This window comes from Peromyscus maniculatus, chromosome 17 (assembly GCF_049852395.1).
Source record: "Peromyscus maniculatus bairdii isolate BWxNUB_F1_BW_parent chromosome 17, HU_Pman_BW_mat_3.1, whole genome shotgun sequence".
Taxonomy (NCBI): Eukaryota; Metazoa; Chordata; class Mammalia; order Rodentia; family Cricetidae; genus Peromyscus; species Peromyscus maniculatus.
Window position 1 is genome coordinate 59,394,910 of NC_134868.1, and position 25,949 is coordinate 59,420,858.

The 25,949-nt window shown below is 53.5% G+C and overlaps 1 protein-coding gene across 2 annotated transcripts in view; it reads right to left on the reverse strand.

Moving 5' to 3' along the window:
* Positions 1-25,949, reverse strand: part of Col4a2 (collagen type IV alpha 2 chain) — a 142,551-nt gene continuing 116,602 nt past the window's right edge. For both annotated transcript variants that reach the window (XM_006981330.4, XM_006981331.4), the window contains exons 23-48: positions 25,062-25,134; positions 24,868-24,974; positions 23,395-23,596; positions 22,984-23,043; positions 21,854-21,910; positions 20,953-21,060; positions 19,313-19,534; positions 16,905-17,066; positions 14,821-14,991; positions 13,964-14,107; positions 11,938-12,060; positions 11,490-11,671; positions 11,204-11,267; positions 10,964-11,038; positions 10,543-10,650; positions 10,132-10,239; positions 9,102-9,173; positions 8,075-8,200; positions 7,422-7,538; positions 6,025-6,186; positions 5,832-5,930; positions 5,597-5,743; positions 5,328-5,444; positions 4,102-4,293; positions 2,935-3,221; positions 1-1,179 (exon numbers count right to left, since the gene is read on the reverse strand). In XM_006981330.4, the coding sequence (XP_006981392.2) occupies positions 922-1,179; positions 2,935-3,221; positions 4,102-4,293; positions 5,328-5,444; positions 5,597-5,743; positions 5,832-5,930; positions 6,025-6,186; positions 7,422-7,538; positions 8,075-8,200; positions 9,102-9,173; positions 10,132-10,239; positions 10,543-10,650; positions 10,964-11,038; positions 11,204-11,267; positions 11,490-11,671; positions 11,938-12,060; positions 13,964-14,107; positions 14,821-14,991; positions 16,905-17,066; positions 19,313-19,534; positions 20,953-21,060; positions 21,854-21,910; positions 22,984-23,043; positions 23,395-23,596; positions 24,868-24,974; positions 25,062-25,134 (3,543 nt within the window). In that variant the 3' untranslated portion in view covers positions 1-921. The remainder of the gene's footprint in view (positions 1,180-2,934; positions 3,222-4,101; positions 4,294-5,327; positions 5,445-5,596; positions 5,744-5,831; positions 5,931-6,024; positions 6,187-7,421; positions 7,539-8,074; positions 8,201-9,101; positions 9,174-10,131; positions 10,240-10,542; positions 10,651-10,963; positions 11,039-11,203; positions 11,268-11,489; positions 11,672-11,937; positions 12,061-13,963; positions 14,108-14,820; positions 14,992-16,904; positions 17,067-19,312; positions 19,535-20,952; positions 21,061-21,853; positions 21,911-22,983; positions 23,044-23,394; positions 23,597-24,867; positions 24,975-25,061; positions 25,135-25,949) is intronic.

The window sequence follows — 25,949 nt, forward strand, 5'->3', positions numbered from 1 at the left end:
TACTTAGAATATCTTTATTTGTGGTATTACACAGGAAAGGCATAGAACGCTTGCTGCAGGAACGAGGTAGGGGGGGTGTTTAAGGTGTCACAGGTTTGGGGGCACCACTGTGAACGGCTTGCTAAGTGTACTTTCCTGCAGATGCTGGTGAAGGCTGGCAAGACCTCTCCCTCCCTGTCGGTCTGGCTGGAGCCAGAGCCATGTGCCACTGTCAGGGTCTTAAAAGGGCAGATGCCATCATGTGGGGACTTGGGAGGTAGCCGCTGTGGATTTGGTAGAAAATAATAGCACTGCCATCCCCTCCGCCAAGGAAACAGGCGGCAGTGAGCCTCAGCCATCATTGGCCGGCCCCCCTTGGCTGTCCTACAGAATCTGCCTCATTCTAGGGAATGGGAGAAGGAAGGGGAGCCACCTGCACTCAGTGGGAGCCCAGAGACACACAGACAGTTGTTGGCGGCTACCCCTGGTGGCGTGATGCCCATGTCCTACACGGTGAGGGGGTCCATGGGCTGCTCCCATGTTAGCAGGGCTGAGACCCACGGGTGGTAGAGCCTGGAGGAACCAGTGCCCACTTGCTGCCGGGCGATTGGTGAGAGTGCCGGTGCAGAGCTGTTTTGGTGGTTTTTCTTTGGAAAGAAAATACTAAGATCAACTTTGGGGTCAGCATCTGAGGTAATAAGTTAAGAGTAAGCACCAAGCTGGGTGTGGTGGCACATGCCCGTCATCCCAGCGCTGGGGAAGCTGAGGCAGGAGGTTTGCCACGAGTTGGAGGCCAGCCTGGGATACATAGTTCCAGGCTAGGCAGGGATGAAAAGTGAGACACGGTCTCAAACACAAATACAACAAATACGGAAGAATGAGCACCAAAGAGGCCTTCCCACGCGGCTGCCGGCGGCGGTGGCGGCGGGCAGGGTGGACGGCTTACAGGTTCTTCATGCACACTTGGCAGCGGCTAATGTGGGTGCGGATGAGGCCGGCCTTGAGTGTGTCGGCCGACGGCGTGCCCTGGAAGTTCTGCTCGGGGATTGTGGTCAGCCAGAAGCTGTACTTGTTAGCGAAGTAGTGGCAGGTCCCGCGGCCTCCGTTACACTCGATGAAAGGCGTGGCGCGGAAGTCCTCCAGACAGCTCCCGGGGGACACCAGTGACTGGCCGCCGCCTTCGTCCCCAGCCGCCGTGTGCTGTGCAGAGAGCAGGAGGTGGAGTGTGTTAGGGGCCACGTGCTGGAAACACCTCTGCTGAGTGTGTTATTTACACACTTAAAGGCAGAAACTCCTTATGGTGCCCTAGCCCTGGAATCAAATGATTGCTCCCCCCTTAGTGTCCCAAGGAGCTCGGATGGGGAGCACGCACCACCGCTCCTAGTTTTTAACGGGCTCTCATGTGGCCCAGGCTGGCCCGCAGAGGGTGACCTTGAGTTCTTGCTCCTCCTGCCTCCATTCCTCAGTGCAAAGCTTACAGGTAGCGGCTCCCGGGCCCAGCCTACTCGGTGCTGGAGATGAAACCGAGGACTTGGTGCATGCCAGTCAAGTGCTCTACCAACCAAGCCACATCTTCCATTCATGTTTGTTCATTAAGTCAATAACAGGAATCCCTGTCAACACAGACCCCGGAGACAGTGCTCTGCCATCAGGGTGCCCAGCGATGCTGGGGGACTGGGCCTCACGCACAGAGTCGCCCTGATGCTGGAGGAAGTGTTGCAGGTGCGGACATGGCATGAACCATAGCACCCATGGCTGGTTGTTTAGCGAAAGATGCAAGCAGGAAATAGGTACAATCTGCAGATCTGGCTGACTACGTTTTGGTTAAACAAAATGTAAAAGGCAATCAATCATCCATTCAAAATGCCCAAGTAGATGGGAGAAAAAACCAAAAACCTCTAATAGTCAGGGACTGGTAGCTCATGTTTGTAAGCTGAAGCAGGAGGATCATTAAGAATTCAAGGATAGGGCTGGAGAGATGGCTCAGAGGTTAAGAGCACTGACTGCTCTTCCAGAGGTCCTGAGTTCAATTCCCAGAAACCACATGGTGGCTCACAACCATCTGTAATGAGATCTGGCGCCCTCTTCTGGCCTGCAGTCATACATGTTGTATACATAATAAATCTTAAAAAAAAAAAAAAAGAATTCAAGGATAGGTTGGCCTACAGTGGGACTCTTTTGGAAGAGCCACACTAAATCAAAACAAAGAAAATTAACATGTGAGTGAACACCACAGGCCCAGCCAAGGTGGGGCTCTGAGTGCAAGAGCGTCCCATGGGGTTGGTGGAGGCATGAGACCAGTCAGTGTGTGCTGTGTAGGGTGTCCTGCGTCCCAGAAAGACTCGGTACAAGGGTCTCAGCACTTTGATGGAATTCTTCTGTTAACCCTGCAAACCAGGGTGCTAAGACAGACAAACGGCATTGCGTGCAAATGTCTGGTGGCAAATTAATCCTCACACCGGGCAAAGAAAGTCCCTTCCTTACCCGGCACACGGCTCAGTTAGCCCGCATCAAGCTGAATTATGGTCCTCAACTCCTGTTCCGGGTGCTCTTGTATGACGCACAACTTGAGCAATTGCCCCATATAATGTGTGTGTGTGCGTGTGTGTGCGTAAATGGAGGTCACAGGTTTAAATTGGGTGTTTTTTGACTGGTTTCCACTGTATTTTTTGAGAAGGAGGTGTCTCCTTGAATCTGGCACCTTTTGGCTAGTCTGGCTGGCAAGAGAGTGCCTAGGATCCAACTGTCCGTCTCCCAGCACTGAGGTTACAGGCATGCTCCACCTGACTGGCATTTACACGCGTGCTGAGGATCCAAATTTTACCCCCTGAGCTCAGATCCACAGCCCTGATTTATTCTTCCAAACGCATGCATCTCTCCTGCATCCCAGCTAGGGTGGAGACGGGGAAAGTTCCACCTGGTCCCATGATCAGAGGACGGAAAAGCACCACGTACCATGAGGAAGGAATAGCCGATCCACAAGCTCCGCCACCCGGTTGGGCAGTGGGGTATCGTGACATCTTGGCTGTGGACGGCAATGGCCACAGCTGGAGCCTCACACACAGAGCAGCGGCTGATGTAGGGCTTGATTTCCTCCTCGGCCACGGGCATCATGGGCAGTGGGGCAGTGGTGGACAGCCAGTAGGACTTGTCATTGCGGCTAGCGTAGTAGCAGACGTCACCCGGGTTGCAGTACAGAAAAGGCATAGTGCTGAAGCGAGCCAGACAGGAGCCCGCTAGCCCTGCGTGAGGAGCACACGAGAATGTCTCTAGTCCTGCCGCCACCTCTGTGCCGCCACCAGGCACAAAACCAGCCTCGGACTCTGGCCAAGGCTCTCTCCAGCTCGGCAGGTGTTACTTTTCACACTGCAAAGCTTTCAGGCAGACAGGGTCCGCCCTCAGCCCTCAGCGAATCAGCAGGGTTTGAGCCCTGCCCTTACGGCCCTGTTCCTGCTGCTAGTTTGGGTGGTATCTTGTTTGTCTTTCTCTATGGCGTTGTAAAGCTTACCATGGGGAAGGGGCCCCAAACGGGAATGTCCACATTGCTAGAGTCCAGCTGGTACACTTCCAGGAGCCGATGGCCCTGGTGTCACCAACACTGACACACAGAACATGCCAGTCTTCCATGTGCACTTTGGCAGACACACCCACCCACTTTGATCTCGTGTGTTTTGTGTTTTTTAAATTTGCGCCCGTTAAAGGCACACACCGTGCGCATGCCTCTTTTTTTTTTTTTTTTTTTTTTTTTTTTTTTTGTGAGCATCCGAGTGGAAGGATTGATTTAAGTCCATCCCCTCCTGTCCCTGTCTGTCTCCAACTTATGTTCTAGGTATGGGGTAAAAAGCAAGAGAATTGTGAAGCAATTCTCCAGCGGTGAGGGCGGTGCTTGGCTAGAGCTACTGATGAGGCATGGACGCTATGCCGAATTAAAAGGCCCTGTGTGAGGGTCCTGAGGCTGAGGGTGTGGTAAGACTTCAGCCTCCATGGCCATCTCAGCCTCAGCTACGCCTGGAGAAGGTGGCGGGCCATGTGGCTGGGAGAAGCTCATCTCGGGGGCTCACACACTCACAGTGACCACCGTCAAGCCGGGGAACAGAGGTGGGGCGTGACGGCAGCACCTACCTAAGTCCTGGTTGTGGGCTTTCTCCTGGCCCTCGAAGTACAGCAGGCTGTACCCGCTCCAGAGCTTGTTCATGCCCACAGGACACATGGGCTCCTGGTCCGTCTGGCTGTGTTTCACCAGGAGGTAGCCGATGCTGACACTGCGGCCTGGCATCCCTGGAAGGCCTGGGCTCCCTGGACGGCCTGGCTCCCCTAGGACCCGAGAGAGAAAGTGGCCACTGTTCAATGCCTGTGGGCCCCCAGGGCACCAGAGAACAGTATCCCAGTTCGTTTATAGGATGCCTGCTCCTCTTCCTCCCCAAAGCTTGGGGTTTATTTAGGCTTTCTAGACCAAAAGCCTCAGGAAAGATAAACCTATGTCAGCTCGGGAAGCCAACAGGACAATAATGATGGCACCAGACATGAACAGAAAAGACAGTGGCTACAGGCACACTCCTCCAGGGAGACCGGGTGCACAGCAGAGCTGGGGCGCCTTGGGCTGAGAGGCCTCAGGGGACCGTCTGTGCCCGCGGCCCCCACCCCTGCAACGAGGCCTGTCCCTCCCAGGATGGCCACTTCTCAGAGCAGCAGCCCAGGAGGGCAAGCGAGCGTGTTCATTCAGGGTAGACCACTCTTCGGGAAGAGGGACGCCCACCTGCCGTAACTGCTGCTGAGTGAGGGCCTTGGCTCTTACCCAGGAGGCCGAGCGCATCTCGTCTGGCAGTCGCCGGTCCCTGTCACCCACCAGTCTCCCTGAGGCACATCCTCTATGTCTCCTTTCTTAGGACTCCCTTTCCATCGCGGCTTCCTGCCTAGGACTAACTCCGACGTGCCCCTGCTACAGGACAGGAGCCATCATTGCCGCCCACACCTGCCACCACCGGGCACTCCTCGGTGGCCCCTGTCTTTTGACTGACACTGGTGACACCCCTGGGTTTTGTTTCAGCAGAGTGCCGCTGCCACTGAGACCAAGCTTGGGTTGATTTAAACAAATCTTTTTTTTGGGGGGGGGGTGCGGGAGGGAGGAGCATAAACATTGCTGTTACTTCCGGCCCATATACCAATACTTTTAAGAAATAACGCAGGTCCTTGCAGCACCCAGGACGTGCTTGGGTTGTGACTACTGCTGGGTTTGGAAGCTTTTGTCCCAGCTCCCCAAGGCACCTGTCTGTTCCTCACCTGTAGACTGGTGAAGGTGTCCCCACCCTCAGCAGAACTTCTGTCCCATCAGCCACCCAATCACGTACCTTCCTGGCCGACTGGGCCCTGCTGTCCCATGGGCCCTTGGTCTCCCCGGAACCCCGGAACAGCAGACACACCTCCTCTGCCCTGGGGCCCAGCCTTGCCTGGAGCCCCACGGAAACCTGTAAAACATCAAGTAAGTGAGTGTTCCTGTGCTCAGCAACGCGTGTCAAGCCAAAGAGGGCAGAGGTGGGTACAGAGCAAGGGATGGGGACCTTTTCTTGGTGTGAGGTCGGGGGGGGGGGGGGCACAGGGGCCCTGCCCAGAGCCCTACCTGGATCTCCTGGAGGGCCCTGGGGCCCCATTTCTCCCTGTGCACCAGGAAGGCCTCTCCTGCCCTGGGGACCCATGGTCCCAGGCTGGGTGGCGATCTTCTGGGGGATGCCTGGAATGCCTGGAGATCCCATGGAGCCAGGAGCGCCTGCAGGGTGAAGAGCAGCCATGAGTGCGGGGAACAGGGGACCTCACCCGCTAGAGAGTGGGGCACATTCCAGCGAGGCACCACTCACCTGGGAATCCTTGGTCTCCTTTGGGTCCTTTGGGTCCCCTGTCACCCACGTTCCCAGAGGGTCCAGTGTTGCCCATGAATCCTTGCTCACCCCTAGGCCCTGCGGTGAAGACAGGCCGGTCAGGACCAATGCACGGAACAGGGTCTGCAGTCCCCGGCCCGCAGCTCTGGTCCCTTCAAACGGACCCTGTTACCTTTCTCCCCTGGAAGACCAACGACACCAGGCTGGCCCTGGGGCCCTGGGTCTCCAACCCATCCTTTCTCCCCGGGCAGTCCTGCAGCTCCGGAGGTCCCCTCGTCGCCTTTGATGCCAGGGAGTGCATCTGACCCAGGTGGTCCTGGAGGGCCTCGGTAGCCTGAGGGCGGAAGTCACAGTGTGGGAAGGTTACAGATGGGGCAGGGAGTCCTGTCATGGACACGCTGCTTGCTATTCTGGCATTATGCCTAGTCATTGCCCTGGAAGCCAGCTTCTGGAGAGCTGGCAACAGCAACAGTATCTCTTTAAAAACAGGACAAAACAAATAAACAAAACCCCAAAATACCAAAACAAAACAAACCAAAAAACAGCGACAAAACATGTAACATAAAAGTTACCATTTTAAAATTTTAAAGGGAACATCCTAGGCTTTCCCACATCACACTCCAAACCCAGAGGCGCTCACCATCCTGGATGGGCTCTGTCCTCCCTAAACCACTCTGTCCTCCCTAAACCACACCCTCCTTGACCCAGGAAACCATCTACTCTCTGCCTTGTGGGTTTGACAGTTCCAGGGACCTTCTGTACATGGAGCCATGTGCTACTTATCCTTTGTGACTGGGAACCGTCCCTGAGCATTCCACCCCCATCCCCATCATAGTGAGTGTGTCAGAAATTCTATCCTTTTAGAGGTTGGCTATCGTACCATAATGCATAAGCTGCATTTTGCTTATCTTTTATCAGTGGTCACTTGGACAGCCTTTTAAAATAATGTCTACAGGACACTGATGTTCAAATAACTGTTAACTTCATCTTTACACCATCTCCTCTCCCCCTATTTTTCTTTCTTTCTTTTCTTTTCTTTTTTTGGTTTTCCGAGACAGGGTTTCTCTGTGTAGTTTTGATGCCTGTCCTGGATCTTACTCTGTAGCCCAGGCTGGCCTCGAACTCACAGAGATCCGCCTGGCTCTGCCTCCCCAGTACTGGGATTAAAGGCGTGCGCCACCACCGCCTGGCTTATTTTTCATATATGGTCTCACTATGTCTTTCAAGCTGGCCTGAAGTTGCTTCTGTTCCAGATGTTCTTGCCTCCTCCAAGTGCTGGGATTCCAGGCATGTGCTACCACACCCAGCTCCGCCTCTTTTAAATACTTAGCTAGTTCGTGGTAGATGTGGTTGGTGAGGGCGAATTAAAGACGCAAACACTGAATGGTGAGAAAGAATCAAACCTGGGGCAGTTCTGAGGCCACACAGGCAGGTAGGGGCTTGTCCTGTCATGGGGACGGTGTGGTGTGGGGGACGGTTGGTGGTGGCACCCGTTCCTTTGCCTGTCCGTACAGTGTGTGGGATAAAACTCCTCCCCTGGACCCGTCAGCCATTACAGCCGCTGCCTACCTTCTAAGCCAAATATTCCTGGTGCCCCTACATCACCAGGTGGCCCGGATATGTTGGATGGCGGAGAGATGCCAGGGAAACCCTGAAGTCCCGGGCTTCCGGCTGGGCCGCGCTCCCCTGAGGAGGAAAACAAAAGTCAGTTTCGTCCCCTCTGTCCATTTTCAAGGATTCCGCTCTCCTCTCGTGCTGTTCTCTCTAGGGGAAGCGTCCTCCTCTCGTGCTGTTCTCTCTAGAGGAAGTGTCACAGAGGCTGAGATGGGTGTCCTTAGGACAAGGGACATTTCAGGGGAGGAAGAGGCATACGACTGTCCCACCAGCTCCTGTCAGCCACCAGGCACCATGAATCCCGAGAACCCACTAGAAAGCGTGGTCCTCAGACACTGCCTCGAGAGAATGGCTGTTAGAGCCCACGAGGATGGGAGGCTGGAGCCCATGACCATAGCCAGTCCCCCATTCAGGGACTCAGGCAAGGAAGAAGGGAGAGCTTGTCCTTTACCAACTGAGTGGGACTGGAAAATGAGCCAGCATTGGGGGAAAAGAGGCTAGACCACAGAGTACCGTAATGGAGATGAGCTAAGAGCTTGTGCCCATGGATTCTCCTCAGAGGACCTTGGACATGCTGTGAGGGGCTGCTCATGGAGACAGCTGCTTACCTGGGGTTCCCCGCTCCCCTTTCTGCCCTGCAGCTCCCACAGGGCCTGGAAGTGTGTTGGCTTCTCCTCGGTCACCCCTGTCTCCAGTGGGGCCTGGGAACCCTGGGTCTCCATGGACGTCAGCACCTGCGGCAGAATTCCGAGAGCAGAGGTTGGCACCAACTCCATCCATGCAGGGGAGGTGGCCTGTCTTGTGTGGTGTGACAGTCCTCAGAGTGTCAAGTAGAGAAACAGGCAGTCACCACCATGTCTTCTAGCTCTGGTCTCAGCATCATGGAATCTGAGACTCAGAAGGGATGTCACAGAGAGCACGGTAGAGCCTTCTCTCTAAGGACAGAAGACCTTGGCCTTCAGAGAGTCTGAGATCACGGCAGTAGCTGGCCGTGCTTGGGGACCCCACCCCAGGTCTCCTGGTTCTGGTGGCTGTCCTCATGCTCTGCCTTGACTGGGTTTTGAAAATTTGCCCTTATTTAAAATATTTCCTGTTCACATGTCAGGTGCTCAAAGCAAACTGAACAATACACAATAATTGCCATAGCCTCACCACGGTTGCCACAGCCTCACCATGGCTGCCACAGCCTCACCATGGCTGCCACAGCCTCACCATGGCTGCCACAGCCTTATTATGGCTGATACAACTTCACCAGGATTACTGTCATTTGCCAAATGAAACTGGAACCCAACTGTTAATGGGAACATGAGTGCATGTATTTCCTGTAGGTAGATGAATATTTACTCATGCATAAAGTTTGATCAAATAGTATTTATAGGATGATTTTTCCCCCTCTTGTTTAAATATATTTAAAAAAATTTCCCGCCAGGCGGTGGTGGCCCACACCTTTAATCCCAGCACTGGGAGGCAGAGGCAGGTGGATCTCTGTGAGTTTGAGTCCAGCCTGGTCTACAGAGTGAGTTCCAGGACAGCCAGGACTATTACACAAAGAAACCCTGTCTCAAAAGACCAAAAACCAAAACAACAAAATTCCCCCCTGGACAGGGATGATTTTTATAAAATCACCGTGGATACCTGGGGATCCGGGGAAGCCTTTGGTGCCAGGTAGGCCGTGTAACCCGCTGATCCCTCGGATTCCTGGGAAACCTGTGGGGAATTGGCTTGTCATTAGTCATGCCACGTAGGACACCGGGAGGCTCTGGCTGGGAGCGGTCCCCGGACAGTTCTAACACACGTCCCTTTGTGCCTGTGAGCGGCACTGACCTTCATCTGATAAGCAAACTGTCACTCTCATGTGACCCACGAGCCTACGTGTAAACATTTTCCAGACACTTTAGGACGTTTAGGGCTGGAAGGGGACAAAGAGGCACTGTTTCTGGGATGCCTGTCACGGCATATACCTGATTTACAAAAGCTGACCTTGGGCCAGTGGGATCGGCTCAGGGGTAAGGGTGCTTGCTTCCATGGTCCTAACCCAAGTCCAGTCCCTCCATGGGAGGAGAGAACTCACCTCCCCTACATGCACCCCGGCACACCCTGCTCCCAGTCAGTTGTGTGTGTACGCACACAATGTAATTGAAAAAACACCCATGAAGCTTTGCTTGGAGCAGAGAGCCTGGTGTTAATTCCATTCTCTCGATTTCTGAGTTTAAGCATTTCTAAAGACACAGAGCATAGATAGCCCTGGGGGTGGGGTGTGGTCATGGGAGTCCAGGGCTTAGTGTCAGGGTCTTGTAACCTTTTACATGGCCCCATGGCAGCCAGCAACAGGACATGAGGACACTTGTGTATGTCCTGATCTGCTTATATCCTGTGTAGAGTGATTAAAGAAAGGCCAGAGACCTCCCTGGAAGCTTCAGGTCACTTTTCTGTGAGCATATCCACTCTTTGCTGAGGAGTGTGTCTGGCTTATGGCCAGTGGATTCCACAGCCGCAAACCTGTACTCAGAGTGTCCTGTGACCATAGTCAGCCCCTGACGTATCTGCCCGTCTTCCCATGGGGCCCACAACGTTAGCAGCAGACAGAGAGATTCTTATCCTTGCAACCTGGCAGCTTGGCCCCGAGTGCTGGTGGTCTTGTCTTCCTGGAAAGAGATTCCCTTACCTGGTAACCCTGGCACCCCTGGCCAGCCGTAATCACCCTTGTCACCGGGCACTCCGCTCCGTCCCGGCTCTCCCTGTGGCCCTTGCAGCCCTGTGAGCCCTGGAAAACCTGTGGGGAAATGTGCAGGTAAGTCTGAACATGTAGGAGACCTTGCAGGAGCAGCAGGTCTCCGGGGAAGCTCCCAGGAGGTCCTAACTGGCCCTGTGCATTCCCCATGACTAAGTGGTCCCATAGCCCACAGGGCATCCCTATGTATTGCTGGTCTCCAGACAGAGCCAGGCATGGGGGACGTCTGTACAGGCCGGTCTCCTGGACGTGACTGCAGTGGAGGAAAAATGGCAAAGATGGCTGGCCACTTGCTGCAGGTCCCAAGGGGCCACACCCCTGGGCAGGCTGTGGCTACAGTCTCACCTGTCTGTCCTTTGAGTCCGGGAGAGCCCTGGCCTCCAGGGATGCCTGTTATCCCGGGAAATCCAACTTCACCTTGCGCTCCTTTCTCTCCAAAGAATCCCTTGAGACCTGGAACCAGAGATTTGCCGTGTGGAGGGAGCGTGCTTTCTACGGATGATGCCTGCTGGCGTGTGGCTGCCTCTGCTGCTCCCAGACATGGGCGCTGCTTCTGGCTGCGGTCACTTCCAGGAGACGATGGAGGGAGAGCTCTTGGGTTTGTCCCCCCCCCAGTTCAGTAAATGATTCAGACTCATTCATGCAGTGGCTTGGAAGACCTCAGTCATTCACTGTCGTCTCTTACGGCAACTCTCAGCCAGGCCCAGAGACAACGCTCTGGGCTGTCCGTGATTGGGTGACTGAAGAAACGAAATAACTTGTGTACCTGGAATTCCGGTGACTCCCCGTTCCCCCTTCAGGCCCGGGCTTCCCGGTAAGTTCACAGTATCCCCGATATCACCTGTGACACGCAGAGAAGATGATGAGATCTAGGGAATTAGCTTCCGGCCTTCTACTGTGCAGTCTGACTCCAAATGCCCAGCAGCACCCCCAGGCTTGATGGCACCTCACACCACCAGGAGCTAAGCTCTGGCCTTTCTTCTTCCACTGTCCCAGTGACACTCACCGAAGTCCCCGGTGGGGCCAGTCTCGCCAAAAAACCCTGCTCTTCCTGGAGCACCCTTTTCACCCTAAGACAAAATCGAGCAGAAACAATATTGAAGCTTTGTGCACTGAAACCCCAGGACAGGGGCAATGGTGGCTGGTGAGTCCTCAGGACACCACTGATAGGCACAGGGAGCCTTGTCCTTATATTGGCTGGTGGCTTTTAGAAAAGTCTTTGCTGCTCTCGATCCCAGAGCAGAGGAGGGGAGCAGATCTTAGAGGACGAGCAGACAGAGGCACCCACTCACCCGGCTTCCCGTGAATCCTGGGAATCCGGTAATTCCAGGAGGGCCAATCACCCCCTGCTGCCCTGGCAAGCCTGGTATGCCAGGGACTCCGATGTCGCCCTTGACTCCTTTGATGTAACCGGGCCGCCCCGGTAGCCCGGGGATCCCAGACAGCCCGGGGACCCCAGGCATTCCTTGGACACCTGCAGGAAGAGCAGTGAGGCCTGGTGAGGGAGGGCAGGACCCTTTTCTCCCCATGCCGGCAACTTCCCTCCAGACACGTCTCCCAGTGTCCAGAGCTACAAACCACAGCACAGAAAAGGGGCTCGGCTCTGGTGTCAGGGACAGCCCCAAGTGTAAGTGGGGGAGACGCTGAGGGGTGGGGAGGCTTAGAGAGCCGAGGAAGCCTGGCAGAGGGCAGGGCTGTTCTGGAGTGCCAGGCAGGGCCCCCAGCTGTGCCGCGCCTCACCTTTCACGCCGAGGTAGCCTTTCAGGCCCATGGGCCCTTCATCCCCCTTCTCTCCTTTAATGTCCTTCATCCCTGGCTGAATGATGGGAGGTGGTCCTGGGGGGCCCATGTCCCCTCGGTTTCCTGGAAGGAAACAGAAGTCTGTCATTTCCCAAGACCTCCCCACCCCCGAAGGTGAGGGAATCACACACTGAACTGGCTGTTGAGCAAGGGGATGGGCATCCAGGGGGACCACAGCCCCGGGAGGCTGCAGGAGCCACGGTGAGGGAGGGAGACGGCAGGGCACGGGGCAACTGCATTTTGACTTAATTTTAATTCTTGGCCCTTTGTTCCGTTTTGTTTGAGATAAGGTTCCACAGAGTCCAGGCTGCCCTTGGGCCCACTAAACACAGATCTCCCCACGCCCTGGGATTACCAGCATGCCCAGTCCTGATTTAACTTTAAGTCATCAGCTTTTGCTCTATGTCCTGAAATATCTAAGTTAGTATGAAATTTTACCTAAAAACACAGGTTTGGGTTAAAATCTTGGAGGAACTGCTTCGCTAAAAATCTGTTAAAATTGTAACTTTTAGCTAGGTGCAGTGGGATGGCCCTGCCATTCCAGTTATAGGGAGACTGAGGTGGGAGTTTGAAAGCTGGAGTTCAAGACCAGTCTAGGCAACATACTAACAGTCTATCTCAACACACGCCTTTAATCCCAGCACTGGGGAGGCAGAGCCAGGCGGATCTCTGTGAGTTCGAGGCCAGCCTGGACTACCGAGTGAGTTCCAGGAAAGGCGCAAAGCTACACAGAGAAACCCTGTCTTGAAAAACCAAAAAAAAAAAAAAAAAAAAAAAAAAATGCTAAAATGAAAAAACAAACCCAGTTCTTTTGGTAGCCCCCCCCCCCCCCCCCCCGCCCCATCCCATGGGATTTAGCCCTGGTTTTCATGCACATTAGGCAAGCACACAACTGAGCTGTAGCCCAGCCTTAACCCATAAGATGCGTTCATTGTCGCTGTTTGGAGACAAGCTCTTGCTCCCTAGCCCTGGCTGGTCCCCTATGTAGACTAGGCTGTCCTCCAACTCACACAGAGCCCATCTCTGCCTCTGCCTGGTTTCCTTTCCTTGTTTTTCTTTCTCTTTTCCATCTGTTCTTTTTAAGCATCCTTGTTGATGTAAGATTTATATACCATGCAACTCACTGTTTTTGAGACAGGGTCTCATTATACAGTTTTGGCTGTCCTGGAACTCCCTATGTAGACCAGGCTGGCCTCGAACTCACAGATAGAGATCTAACTGCTTCTGCCTCCTGAGTGCTAGGATTAAAGGTGTGTGCCACCGCGCCTGGCTGCATGTCCCCTTTTCAGAGCGCACTCCTCTCCACTCTTGGGTACCACCCCACACTTGCTATGGGACGATTAGGATGGAGTGGGCTTTTGTGACCATCTTGTTATTTATTTATTTGTTATGTATACAGTGTTCTGCCTGTATACATGTGCCCCTGCTTCTGGGGATGGACCCAAGGACCACATGCTCTGCCCCCCCCCCCCCCCCCCGAGCCTCAGCAGCAGCCCCTTTTCATGTTTATTTTAAAGACATTTTATTTTTGAGCCAGGGTCTCCCTAAGTTCTCCAGGCTGGCCTGGAACTTCGAGCCTCTTGCCTGCACCTCCTGGGCAGACAGGGTCACAGGTGTCACTGCCGGGCCCAGCTCATTTGCCTGTTAATTAGCAGGAATTGTACAAAGCCACAGGATTCCTCAGGACACTGTCATCCACACCTACGACACACGTTGATCATAGTTCCTTATCCCCTCTTCTCCCTCCAGTTGGTCACCTTTCTCTTCCCGGCTTTCGTGTATTCTCATCACACGCACGCACGCACGCACGCACGCACGCACACACGCACGCACGCACGCAAATGTGTGTATATGTATATATATTCATTCTACATCTGAGAGATAATGTGATAGTCGGATATGTGCCCTGCCGAGTCCAGCTTAATTGCCGAACGCACAGACCTCTGGATCTTAAGCAGGGCCATACCTTTAACACCCGGCTCTCCAGGCAGCCCCTTCAGACCAGGCACTCCAAAGAATCCAGCCTCTCCTTTGATTCCTGGGAACCCTGGTCTTCCCTTGAGTCCCAGCATGCCCTGGAAGCCGTCCATCCCTGGTGACCCCCGGTCGCCTTTGGAGGAAGAAGGAAGAGAAGGTTAGTAGGGCCCGAGTGTTGGGACATTTCAGTCTCAGCATCCTTGACACTGCGGCCTTGCCACACACACGGAGACTGCCAAGACCCTTGCCCTGAGCAGGGATTTCTGGGAAAACCACTTTCTAAGAGTCATGTACACACAGAGGGTGTAGGGCCAGCTGTCTGCAGATAAGAACCCGTGGAAGTCAGGAGGATGACAGTGTGAGGGTGGCACAGGAGAAGGTCCCATGAGGATTTCGGATGGGTCCCACAGACAAAAGTGACCCCGGTCTGGGCAGATGCCCAGGGCTATGGGGAGGTCACCAAGGTACTTCCAGCAATTTCCACCCATGAAGGATCACTTGCAATTGTTTCAGTGTGTGTGATGAATTCAATTCCAGGGGTCAGGTGTCTGATAAAAACCACCATCAGCCCAGGATCTGACCCTGTTTCCAGCAGGTTCTGTCTAGAACCTTCTTTGAGTTGATAACCCTGAGGGAAAAACCACCTCTCTAGGTCAGGTGACAAACTGGCATGTGAGGACATTAAGCAGCATCGAGAATCTCCTAGGTTCCTGTGGCTTCAGGCCTGCAGGTGAGTGAGGTCAGCCTCCAGCCAGCTGTGGGGGCCCCTGGGATAGCTGCTTGAGTCAGAGTGTAACCCACTTCACAGCCCCACCCGAGGAAGTCCTTGCCTGCCTTGACATTTACCTTTTTGCCCAGGGAGGCCAGGCATCCCCGCCATCCCTTTAAAGCCAGGGCTTCCGGGATGACCACGCTCGCCTGACATGCCGGCATCACCTCTGTCCCCAGACAGGCCTTTCATGCCCACAGGGCCAGGGACTCCAGGCTCACCGGGCTCACCCCTGTCTCCAGGCAAACCTATCAGAGAGAGAGAAGCAAAATGAAAGGGCGTGGATGCCTTCGAGAAGGTAAATTTCCTTGGAGGAAAACAGAAAACTGTCCTGACAGAGGTGAGCTTAAAATATGGCCTGTGAGCCCGGCAGGGAGAGACTTCCCAGAGAGGTCACCATGGCAAAGCTGGGGGCCGACCACGGAGGGAGGGTCCAGTGTGGCTCTCCCCAGGAATAGCCCCTTGTCTCCATGAACAGGGACCCATGCTAGAGGCATGGAGGGCAGCAGGACACCGCCAGCTTTGACGGGCACGGTGACCCAGGGTGAGCCAAGAGCCATTTTTAGCTGAGAGGCCGGCTGATGCTTGGTGGGCCCAGCTCCTTCCTGAGTCCCTGGCTCAGTCCTGACTCTGGAGAACTACCATGGTCCCCTTACACTCCCTACTGCCCAGGTTCCCTCATAGCAAGGAGTTGGTGGCCCTTAAATCACCCCCACTACATTTGTCTCTTTCAAATCTCCAGCGGCCCCCAGCTCGGTATTCATCACCTTCTACCCTCTGCTCAATCTCCTTGCTCAGGCCACCGCCCCTCTCCTTCAAATAAGCTCTCAGTCCAGGCCTTGGGCGCTTGTGCGTCCGTTCTTGTTGCCTCCTTCTCAGTGCCAGGCTCTTCCTGTTTGCGTGACCCCTTGGCCTCTGAAATGTGCAGCACGCCCCCCTCCAGCCTCGGCCTGCCTTACCCTGACCAAACACAAGCTTGTTCACGAGTGAGACCATCTATCTAGTAAAGCGTGGCTCATTTAGGGCCGGGCCTTTCTTCGTATTTTTTTCTCCTGGATCTGTGTAGGCCATGTGTGGCACGAGGAGCTGGTAAGCCTCTGGGGACATGTTGGCAGAAGGCCTGACCTCCTCCTCAGCACTTGTCACTTTGCACACCCGGGCACCAGCATGGCACGCAGGAGAGCTGGCTCCACTGGGGTCCAGGCAGCAGTTTTGGATACAGACAAAGCCACATTTCGGGACCCCTGAGACCAGGGCACCAGGAAAAGCCTGGTTTGAAAGAGGATCCGTGTGCACAGTTGATTGCCTACAGAGATGGCGAGGGCCTCTGGAAAATGACTGCCCAACTGTGGCAAACCATAGATTTTTTCCAAGTTTAGGAATAAACAGTCCACTAAGAACATTCTCATTTGTCAGTGTATGGCACCTTTGTACGTTAAAAGAAAAAAAAAGTTCTTAATGAGCAAAACAAAAAATTAGGGAGCCAGATCCAGTGGCTGCTTACACCTACAGTCTCAGCATTTGGGAGGCTGAGGCAGGAGAATTGCTTGAGCCCAGAAGTTTGAGACCAGCCTGGGCAACGTGGTTAGAGCATGTCCCATAAAGTCATAACAACAACAAAACCCAAAAACTTTAGGAAACGTTTGCTGGTCCATGAGATGCAAATGTCTTGGGTCAGCTTTGTGCTGAGTGCCCTGGGGGAGCTAGCTGCCCCTGGGGGAGCTAACCGCCCCTGGGGGAGCTAACCGCCCCTGGGGGAGCTAACCGCTCCTGGGGGAGCTAACCGCCCCTGGTCTAGCCGCTCACCATTGTCTGTCAGTGCCCTTTGGACGTCTTTACCCCGACCACTGGGATTCCCCCTGACTGAATGTTTCCTCTCCACATCGGAGGGGGGAGTTTGAACATTTGCAGTGCAATTTTCTGTTTTCTCTAAGAAATTACACGTAGGCCCTCAACATACACAACAGGTGGCCAGGTTGAGCTGCCCACTCCGGCCGCTTAAATTCTTTTTGACAAAAGATAAGACCTGTTTTTGGAACCCCTTACAGCTCTTGGGGGATCCTTGGAACACAGTCTGATGAATCTCCGGGAAAAGGCCACGTTTGGTTGGTTGTTAGCACCAGTGAGAACTCCACGTGTTTCCGGGGTGCTGGAGTCTTACCTCCAAGGCCGGGGGAGCCTGGCAGCCCCAAGGGCCCCTCTCGGCCAGGAGCTCCTGGGAATCCATGTTGTCCTGGAGGTCCAGATAGTCCTGGCTGTCCCGAAGGTCCTGGGAAGCCTGGCTGACCCTTAAGCCCTGGCATCCCGGGCATTCCTTGGCTTCCTGCAGGAGTCAGAGACAAGAGCTGTGAGACCATCTCTGTTTGTTTATTAAAGATAGCTCCTACTCGATCAGACTCAGTCTATAAAAATATCAATAGCACATCACCAGAGGAGCAGAGCTAAAGCCACAAAACAGGTTAGTCACTGGGACGCAGAGACCCGAGTCTTGGGTGTTTCCTTCTGCCTTTGCTACTGCGTGAATATTCCAGAAAGAGAAACTCAGTGGCTGCTGCACTGTAAATCCTTCCTTAGCTCTTTCAGCTTGGCCAATATCAACATTGGGCCACATTTAAAAATACTCCTGATGCCTGGGCAGAGAGCTCAGTGGTTGAGGTCTAGCCCTGCTCTTGCGGAAGAACTGAGTTCACTTCCCAGAGCCTGTGTAACTCCAGCTTCAGGTGCTCTGGCGCCCTCTTCTGGCCTCCTTGTGTACCTGCACTCACTTGTACCCTTCCCCAGGCACACCCACATAAACATAATTAAAAATACAAAAGATCTTAGAAGTACTTTCTTTGCAAACACTTCGGTGGCTGTGTGAGTGAAGTGTGCAATCGTATGGACTCATGGGGTGTGTTCTAGTCCCTTCCACCAGCCACCCGCTCTCAAGGCAGTGCTGTGAGGAAGAATACAGCGTGGTGTACGCATCCAGTGGCTGTGTTACCGATGTTCTTCAGTACCCCAGACACTGGAGAGGCAAGTCAGTGCAGACACCAGCCATTCTTGACGCACTGCACTGAGTTCCACCGTGACACCAGCTCATCAATCTGCCCCAGCATTAATCTTCAGGCTAAGGCAAAACCAGGCCCCTTCGGCGGGGTGGGGACCGGCGTGGGCTGCGGCTGCAGCTTTTGGTTATTAACAGCACTGACTGTTCCCAGTCTTAGCTTTTGGGTAGCTTCATTCTCTGGACATTCTGCGGATTTTCTCACAGATGTTAGTCCTCCTCATGAGGCGTATGCTAACAGCCTACATTGTTGGATTTCCCTTCATATAAACTGTAGCTCACTGTTCAAACTTTACTTTTGTTTTTGATATGCAGACAATTAGCATGTGTTCAGAAATGGGATGCATTTTGGCAGGCTGTGATATGCACACACATGTGAGTCCGTTGTGTGCATGTGTGCGCATGCAGTTTTTTTCCTCTTGGCTGTGTTTGCCATGCCCCATCCTGCCAAGTGGCTAGATACTACAGGCATCTACTGTCCTCCAATTCTTCCTTTAACAGTTGGCCTCTGACCCCCTTATATGTGGACATTTTCTTGTTTATTGATTGATTGATTGATTGGCGTGTACAAGGCCAGGCTGTCAAGTTCTGATCTGTGTATTTACTCACTTAACCCATAGCCTCCAGATGGGTGGTGGGAGGAGATGCAGGGGACGGATGCAGGGACTGGGTCTGTCCTGGCCGCCACAGGACCTGAAGTCAGGCATCCTGACTCTTTAGTGACTAGGGAGAGGTTGGATGAGCAGGTGGTGGATTTACAGCAGAACCCCGCAGCTGAGGTCGGAAATGGTGGCTCAGGCCTGTAACCTTAGCACTCTAAGGTCCAATGCAGAAGGACTGTGAGTTTGAGGCCAGCCTGGGCTACATGGTGAGGCTACCTCAAGGAAATGAATGAAGAAGAAAAAGAAAAGGATTTGAAGCTAGGTTCCCTGAGGAGCATAGATGTAATGCTGGCTCCCTGGCACCCAGGAAGTGAGGACACTTATTTTTCAAATATCTATCTTTAGATTGAAGAGCTGGTAGTGGCGGTGTTGGCGGGGAGGAGGGCTCATGGGTAGGAGGAGCCTCGCCAAAGCAGGCAGGCAACGTGGTCGGCTGGAGAGTCCCGACAGAACGTCTGGCACCCTCCCCGGCAAGACTTTAGGCCACAAGTGATTAGACCATAGGCGGAGGCCCATCCAGCAGTTTCTGGGATATGTCCTTCCCAATTTTCACACCAACTCCAGGTCTGAGGAGAAGGCGGCAAGTCTGCAGGGTGAGCCGAGGAACTAGAGCCCAGAGGTCCATGGGTCTGTCTGTGAAAGGTCTCAGGGCCACTGTCTCCTGGCCATGGAGGGTTAATATGTTAACACTCCACAGCTGTGCTGGGACTGAGTGAAAGCAGGACAAGCAGAACAAGACCGCATTCTCTCACACGTGCACTGTGGGCTTCTAACCGAAGCCCCTGAGAGAAGGGTGATGCACTCACCCTGGGGGGCTGCAGTGCAGCTGGGTCACACCCCTCCACCTGCCAAGTGACTCACCTCTGAATCCAGGGGGTCCTCTCTCTCCCGGAGGCCCCTTTAGCCCAGGGTGTCCCGGTAATCCAGCATCTCCCCGGGGTCCGGGTTGGGCCCCTAGGACTTCTCCTGGAATCCCTCTGTCCCCAGGGGGTCCTGCTGGTCCTGGAAGTCCAATGGGGCCCGGGAGTCCGGATGGGCCAGGGAGGCCTGTGGCACCTTTGGATCCTCGGGGTCCCATGAACCCTAAAACAAAACAAGGGTGGTGCCCTTAGCCACAAGTCTGCATTGTCATGTTCTGAGATAGCGCTGACATGAGTCGAGAAAGAGCCAGTGCATAGCGCGGCCCTGGAGGGTAGCTCTGCAGCCTGAGAGGCTGCCCACCGCCCTCTCCGAGCCTGGATCTCTCAATGTCATTGAACCTCTTTGGTTTCCTTCACCATCAGCTTTCAATCTCTTTGCTGTATCAAAACATGGATGGCGTGATGAAAATAGACCCCCAGACCTAGAGGTGTTTGCTGGTTAATGGGCAGTGAGTGGGAAAGCTGTGGATAGCTGTCACAGGGACATCCTGTGTGGCCCTGATGAGGGACCATCAGACTGTGTGCTTAGTCTTTTGGAGATGGAGTCTCACTGTGTGTCCCTGGCTGGCTTGGAACTCAGGTTGGTCTCTACTTACAAGTACCTGCCTGCCTCTGCCTCCTGAGTGCTGGGATTAGAGGTGTGCGCCGCCACGTCAGGCACTGTGTGCTTAGCCTTAACTATCTGCCCATTTGGACTAAGGAAATCCTGGGGGAACTGGAGAGGTGGCTCAGTGGTTAAGAGCATGGGCAGCTCTTGCAGAGGACCTAGTACCCACACGGTGGCTCACAATCATCCTTAACTCCAGTTCCAGAGGATTTGATGCCCCCTCTTCTAGTCTCTTTGGTACCTGGCATGCACGTGGTACACATATCTACATGCAGGCAAATACTCTTACACATTAAAAAAAAAAAGTAAAAGTAAAAGCGTGGAGAATTAGCGGAGCAGACCTTAGTATTTCCTGAAACGATGAGGTCACCAGGGTACCGAACTAATCAATACGTTAGTTCCTTTATGGATTAATAACATAATGGCATTGTTGGGAGGTGGTGAAGGTAGGCTATGGGGCCTGGCCGGGGAAGCAGGGATCTGTTCTTGGTGGCTACATCTTTCCCTGGATCTTCCTGTATTGACCCTTTCTCTGCTTCCTGGCCACCGTGATGTGAGCAGCTCTGCTCTGCTCACCCCACCGTGATGAGTGGATACCTATGAAGCCATGAGCCCAAACAGATTCTCCCCATTGTGGATTGTTTTCTCATGTGGGCAGGTCATGCACACCTGACTACCGACTGGTAGCCTATGGTGACCGGGCTGTCTATACGTTCAGAATACTCCCAGGAGGGGACAGTGCTAGGATGTTCACTAGCCACCGAGGGACATCTCCCTGGGTCACATCTGCTGTTCCCGTCAGATCTCTGCAGCAATCCAGCACAACAATGATTAAAAAAAAAAAGTCAAGGATTTTCAACTTCAAAAGAGCATGGACAGCAGCAATCCTGGACGATAACTGATCTGGGGGGACCTGACCACACACAAGAGCCATTCCCTGAGTGGGCATGAGGGCACAAGCCAAGCTGACTCACCTGGGGGTCCTGGGAAGCCTTCACGACCCGGGTCTCCTGGAAAGCCCTTAAGACCTGGTGCTCCAGAACCTCCTGGGAATCCTGGGGTTCCTCTGATGCCTTTGATACCTAGACACCCAAGGAAACCACAGCCCCGTCAGACCCTCTGAGGACCAATGGCACGTGATCCAGCTTCACTATGAACCAGTGAGGTCTATCAATGGGCGTGACCCAGTTTCACTATGAACCAATGAGGTCTATCAAGGAACTTGGAAGCAATTGTTCCCCAGGCAGAGCAGGGGCCCAGTGTTTGTATATTCTTTTTCTTTTCTTTTCTTTTCTTTTCTTTTCTTTTCTTTTCTTTTCTTTTCTTTTCTTTTCTTTTCTTTCTTTCATTCTTATTTTTTTTTTTTTTTAGGTTTTTCAAGATAGGGTTTCTCTGTGTAGCCCTAGCTGTCCTGGAACTCACTTTGTAGACCAGCTGGCCTTGAACTCATATGGATCTGCCTGCCTCTGTCTCCTGAGTGCTGAGACTAAAGGTGTGCACCACCACTGCCCAGCATCATGTACATTTTTTATGGTGTTCTTTTTTTTTTTTTTTTTTTCTGAGACAGGGTTTCTCTGTGTAGCTTTGAGCCTTGCCTGGATCTCACTCTGTAGACCAGGCTGGCCTCAAACTCACAGAGATCCACCTGCCTCTGCCTCCCAAGTGCTGGGATTAAAGGCGTGTGCCACCACCGCCCGGCCTTCTTTATGGTGTGCTTAAGAGCTAGCTTCCCTGGGAAGTGACCACAGTTGTGGCCACTTTGAGATGGCAGAACCCCACTGTGTCAAGAGATGAGGAGGCACACAAGACCAGTAGAGGGGAAACCCAAAGTGGGAAGCAGAAACCCCAGGCCATGACATGAAGGATGGATATTACCTGTGGGGCCTGGGGGTCCTTGCTGGCCAGGTGATCCTGTGGGGCCTTCAACGCAACCTGGAGACAGAGGAGAGGTGGGTGAGCTGAAGTGATGTCAATGCTGAAGCTCATTGCCTGGGTACCACTGTGGTCAGAAGCAGCCAGGAACATCGGCTGCCTCTTACTTAATGACCTAATGGTTCTTGGCTCTGATGCAAACAGAAGTGGAATTTTGTCATGTAAAGAAGTCAGAATATTAACGTAAGGTGCAAATGAAGTCAGTCTAATAAAAACTGGGGTACTGTGGGGGCAAACACCATTTTCTCACAGGGACAATAGCCCTGACTCAGCCAAATCATTGTGAACCCCCACAGGTCCTGGGGGACAGGTCTCTTCCACCTGAGAGCGTCTGTCAGGGATGGACACACTTGGTGACGGCTGAAGGAAGCCTTTGGTTTCTTTGTCAGTGTGCACTGTTCAGAGCTGGCCACCTCGATTAGCTGCTTAGAGCCAGCACGAAGTTAAACACGGTGTCACGGTGTGCGTAGGAATGGCCTCTACAGGCTCACGTGTTTCATGTGTGGCCATCAGGGGGAGGCACTGCTTGACTAAGAGGTGTGACCTTGTTGATGTTTGTGTGGTCTTGATGAAGGGAATGTGTCCCTGGGGGTGGGCTTCGGGGTTTCAAAAGCTCAAGCCAGGCCCAGTGTCTCTCTCTTCCTGCCGCCCATGGATCTGAATTTAGGACTCCCGGCTACTTCCTCAGCACCGTGGCTGCCTGTGTGCCGCCATGCTTCCCGCCATGGTGGAAATGGACTGAACCTCTGAAGCTGTGAGCGAGCCCTCAATGAAATGCCCTCTCTTCTAAGGGTCGCCTTGGTCATGGCGTTGCTTCACAGCAACAGAACATTAAGATACCAGGGCTGCAGATGCTCCTGGGGCCTGGGATGCTGCTACCCAGCTGCCCTCTCTGCCGAGTGCCTTTTACTAGAGAAAGATGTCTTGCAAGCATGGCTGTTCTGGGCGTCCTTCTTGCCCATCTGCATGAGAGCACCGGCCAGGCTCCCATGGGGCTCCTTGCCATGGCGTCCCACACTTGACCATCCGGAGTGGTAACACAGTCTAGAGTCACTTGCTCGTCATCACCGTACCTGGCTGGACGGCCACTTGCTGGCCATCTCCAAAGGGCCTTTTCACACCTGTGTCACAGTCTGGGGGGACACAAACGAAGAAGGAGGCAAGGTGAGAACCGGCGAAAGCCATCGACTCACCCAGGTGTGTGCGCGTGTCTGAGTGTGCATTTGTACATGTGGTCCTGGGCAGGTCGGGCAGGGGTGACCTCATTTGCCCAAAGAAGTTCTACATTCCAGCTACCTAGCAGAGAAGGGGGTGGTCCCGAGGATCCTGCACTGCACATCTGGCCCATGTACTGTGAACAGATGTGGAGCATGAAGCCCCTGCCTGGTTCCCTGGGCACACATGCATGGGTCTAGAGGAGCAGGGGACGCAGCCACCCTGATTGTCCCAGGACTCAGGAGGATGAGAGCAGGACACCTTCATACCTATCTGTCCTGGGGTTCCTGGGGGACCTGGAGGACCAGGTAAGCCTGGAGGTCCTGGAAATCCAGCATCACCAGGGAAGCCACGTTCGCCTTTCGGGCCTGGTAAGCCCTGTCCTGGAGGACCCACCTCTCCTGGAAAGCCCTTGGTTCCAGGTAAGCCAGGGAGACCTGCGTCCCCTGGAGGGCCTTTGATGCCATCGCCCTGTAAGAGAATCCCAGTCACCTTCAAATGCACGCAGACACCAGAGTCAACTATGGCTTCCCAGTTCCCCTTCCCTATTTTGCTGGAACTCTGTGCTGTAGGTCCAAAACAGGATAGCTGGGAGGAAAATGTCTACACAAGTGACCAAGTCAGAGTTAGGTTTTATAGCCTCACCAATCAGCACAGTGGAGGGCCGGCCGGCCGGCCCAGGAGACACACATTTATGTTCAGGGCCATGGTGCTCCATCCATCTATTGGGATTAGCATGTGTGACATGTCTGTCGTTCACGAGGGACAGCATCCTTAGAGGAAAGGGAGCTCATTGGAAAAGGAGGAGCCGTGTGCTCTTAGAATAGGGAGCATTGGAATGAGGACAGGCTAGGGCATGTCCTGTGGTGATGATTCCAGCCAGCGGGGGGCTCTTGGGTGGGTAATGGAGGGATCAAGGTAGGGAATGTGAGCTCTAGGCAGTGGGAAGGGGCAGTGCTCACATGGTAGCACCCACCAGGGCCCCAGTCTGTGCCATATATAGCTAATGAGATGCTGCTTGTCCCAGCATGCCTGCAGAGTCATGGATGAAAGGGGACCTCTTATGGTAGGTAGGTAGGCAGGAGCTGATGAGAAGTCAGCCCGCCTATGACATTACTTTGCTCCTTTGCATTCAAAGGTAAGAGAGTATTACAGGGATTATTATTATTACTGGGCCAAGCTCTCTTTCTGTTTGTAGGGCTCTCAAAGCATGTGTGCATCCATATTTGAGCCTCTCGTGTGTGTGTGTGTGTGTGTGTGTGTGTGTGTGTGTGTGTTTAATAAAACATTTCACAGGGCCACTAGAGATCATGGAGTGGACCAGCCCAGACTTAGGTGAATGGTGTGTGTGGGCAAGCCAATGGGTTTTCTGCAGATGGACATTTTGTTCTTAGCTTATGGCCAGAGCAATCAAGGTCTGTGAACCCTGAGGGAGTCTGCCTCTCCCAGATCTGCTCTAGGAACAGAGAGGGAGACACTTTCCTGACAACACTTGGGTCTTATTCTGTAGTAGACCATGATGGGTATTTCTCTACTTTTTGAAGTGTTCACCCAGGGCTCGACATTGGACTTCAGTCACTAGTCTTTAAAAACACGATGTCTGCTGACTAAAACAGAATGTCTGCTGTCCTGAGCATGGGGTTGGGTGAGTGCAGGTGCCAAGGCCATGACCCCTTAATGTGTAAAGAGCATGAAGGCCTTGATGAGTGGGCTCGACTGGCTGCACCATGGCAACTGCTTACCGGAGGGCCAGGAAGGCCAGGAAATCCATCCAGCCCATCGCGTCCCGGGATACCGTCATCACCTTTCATCCCATGTACACCAGGGATGCCTGGCTGGCCTCGCTCACCTGGGGAAGATTTGCATGTGAATCTACCCACACAGGGACCCACGGTTGGTAATTGAGCCAAGAAGTGCTCAGTCGCAGAGAACTAACCTTTGGTGGTTACTGTCCTGGAGTCCCCCTTTACTCCCTTGGGTCCAGGAATGCCAGTGAGGCCTGGGGCTCCCTGGGGACAGAAACACATGGATGTCTCTTCCTTCTTCCGACTGTTAAAGGATCTTAGGTTACACAGTTTGTGGGCAATTGCCTATTCTCCGCAATACCAGAAACACCACCTCTGGGCTTTGGGAAGGTAGTCACTAGCCACAGTGCCCCTCCCAGTGGCTAGCTTGGTTCTGTGGATAGTAGAACTGTGAAACTGACTTTTTAATAATTAAAATGAACAAAAGGAGTTCTAGGTCGTTAGAGAGCGAAAACCTAGAATTTCCACACTCAGACAACAAGCCTGGGCCGGCATCCTCGGCATGCCTGGACAGGAGCTGGGGACAGCTGGGATGGGACTGGAGCTCCAAAAGGACCCAAGGAATCTTAGACTCAGTCACCTTGAGAAGGGCTGACCTGGAATACAAGGCGGCTTAACTCATAACTACAATTGCCAGAATAATAAACCTCCAGGACAAAGGACAGGAATGATCATTTATGAGGCATCTTAATTATGGTTAAGAGCACTTGGTGTTCTTGCAGAGGACGCAGGTTCAATTCCCCGGCCCCACATGGCAGCTCACAACCATCTGTAACTACAGTTCCAGGGGGATCTGATGCCCTCTCCTGGCCTCTGTGGGCACTGCATGTATGTGGTACAAGCTCTCAGTCAGTCAGTCTGTCTCTCTCTTTCTGCACATGGACACACAGGCAAAGCACCCACACACCTAAAATAAAAAATAAATACATTTGTAAAAGAAGACATGAACATTTGCTGTCTAGATGCGATCAACCGAGAACAATAGCTGCTTTTAAAGAGTGAGGCCGACAATATGGAGG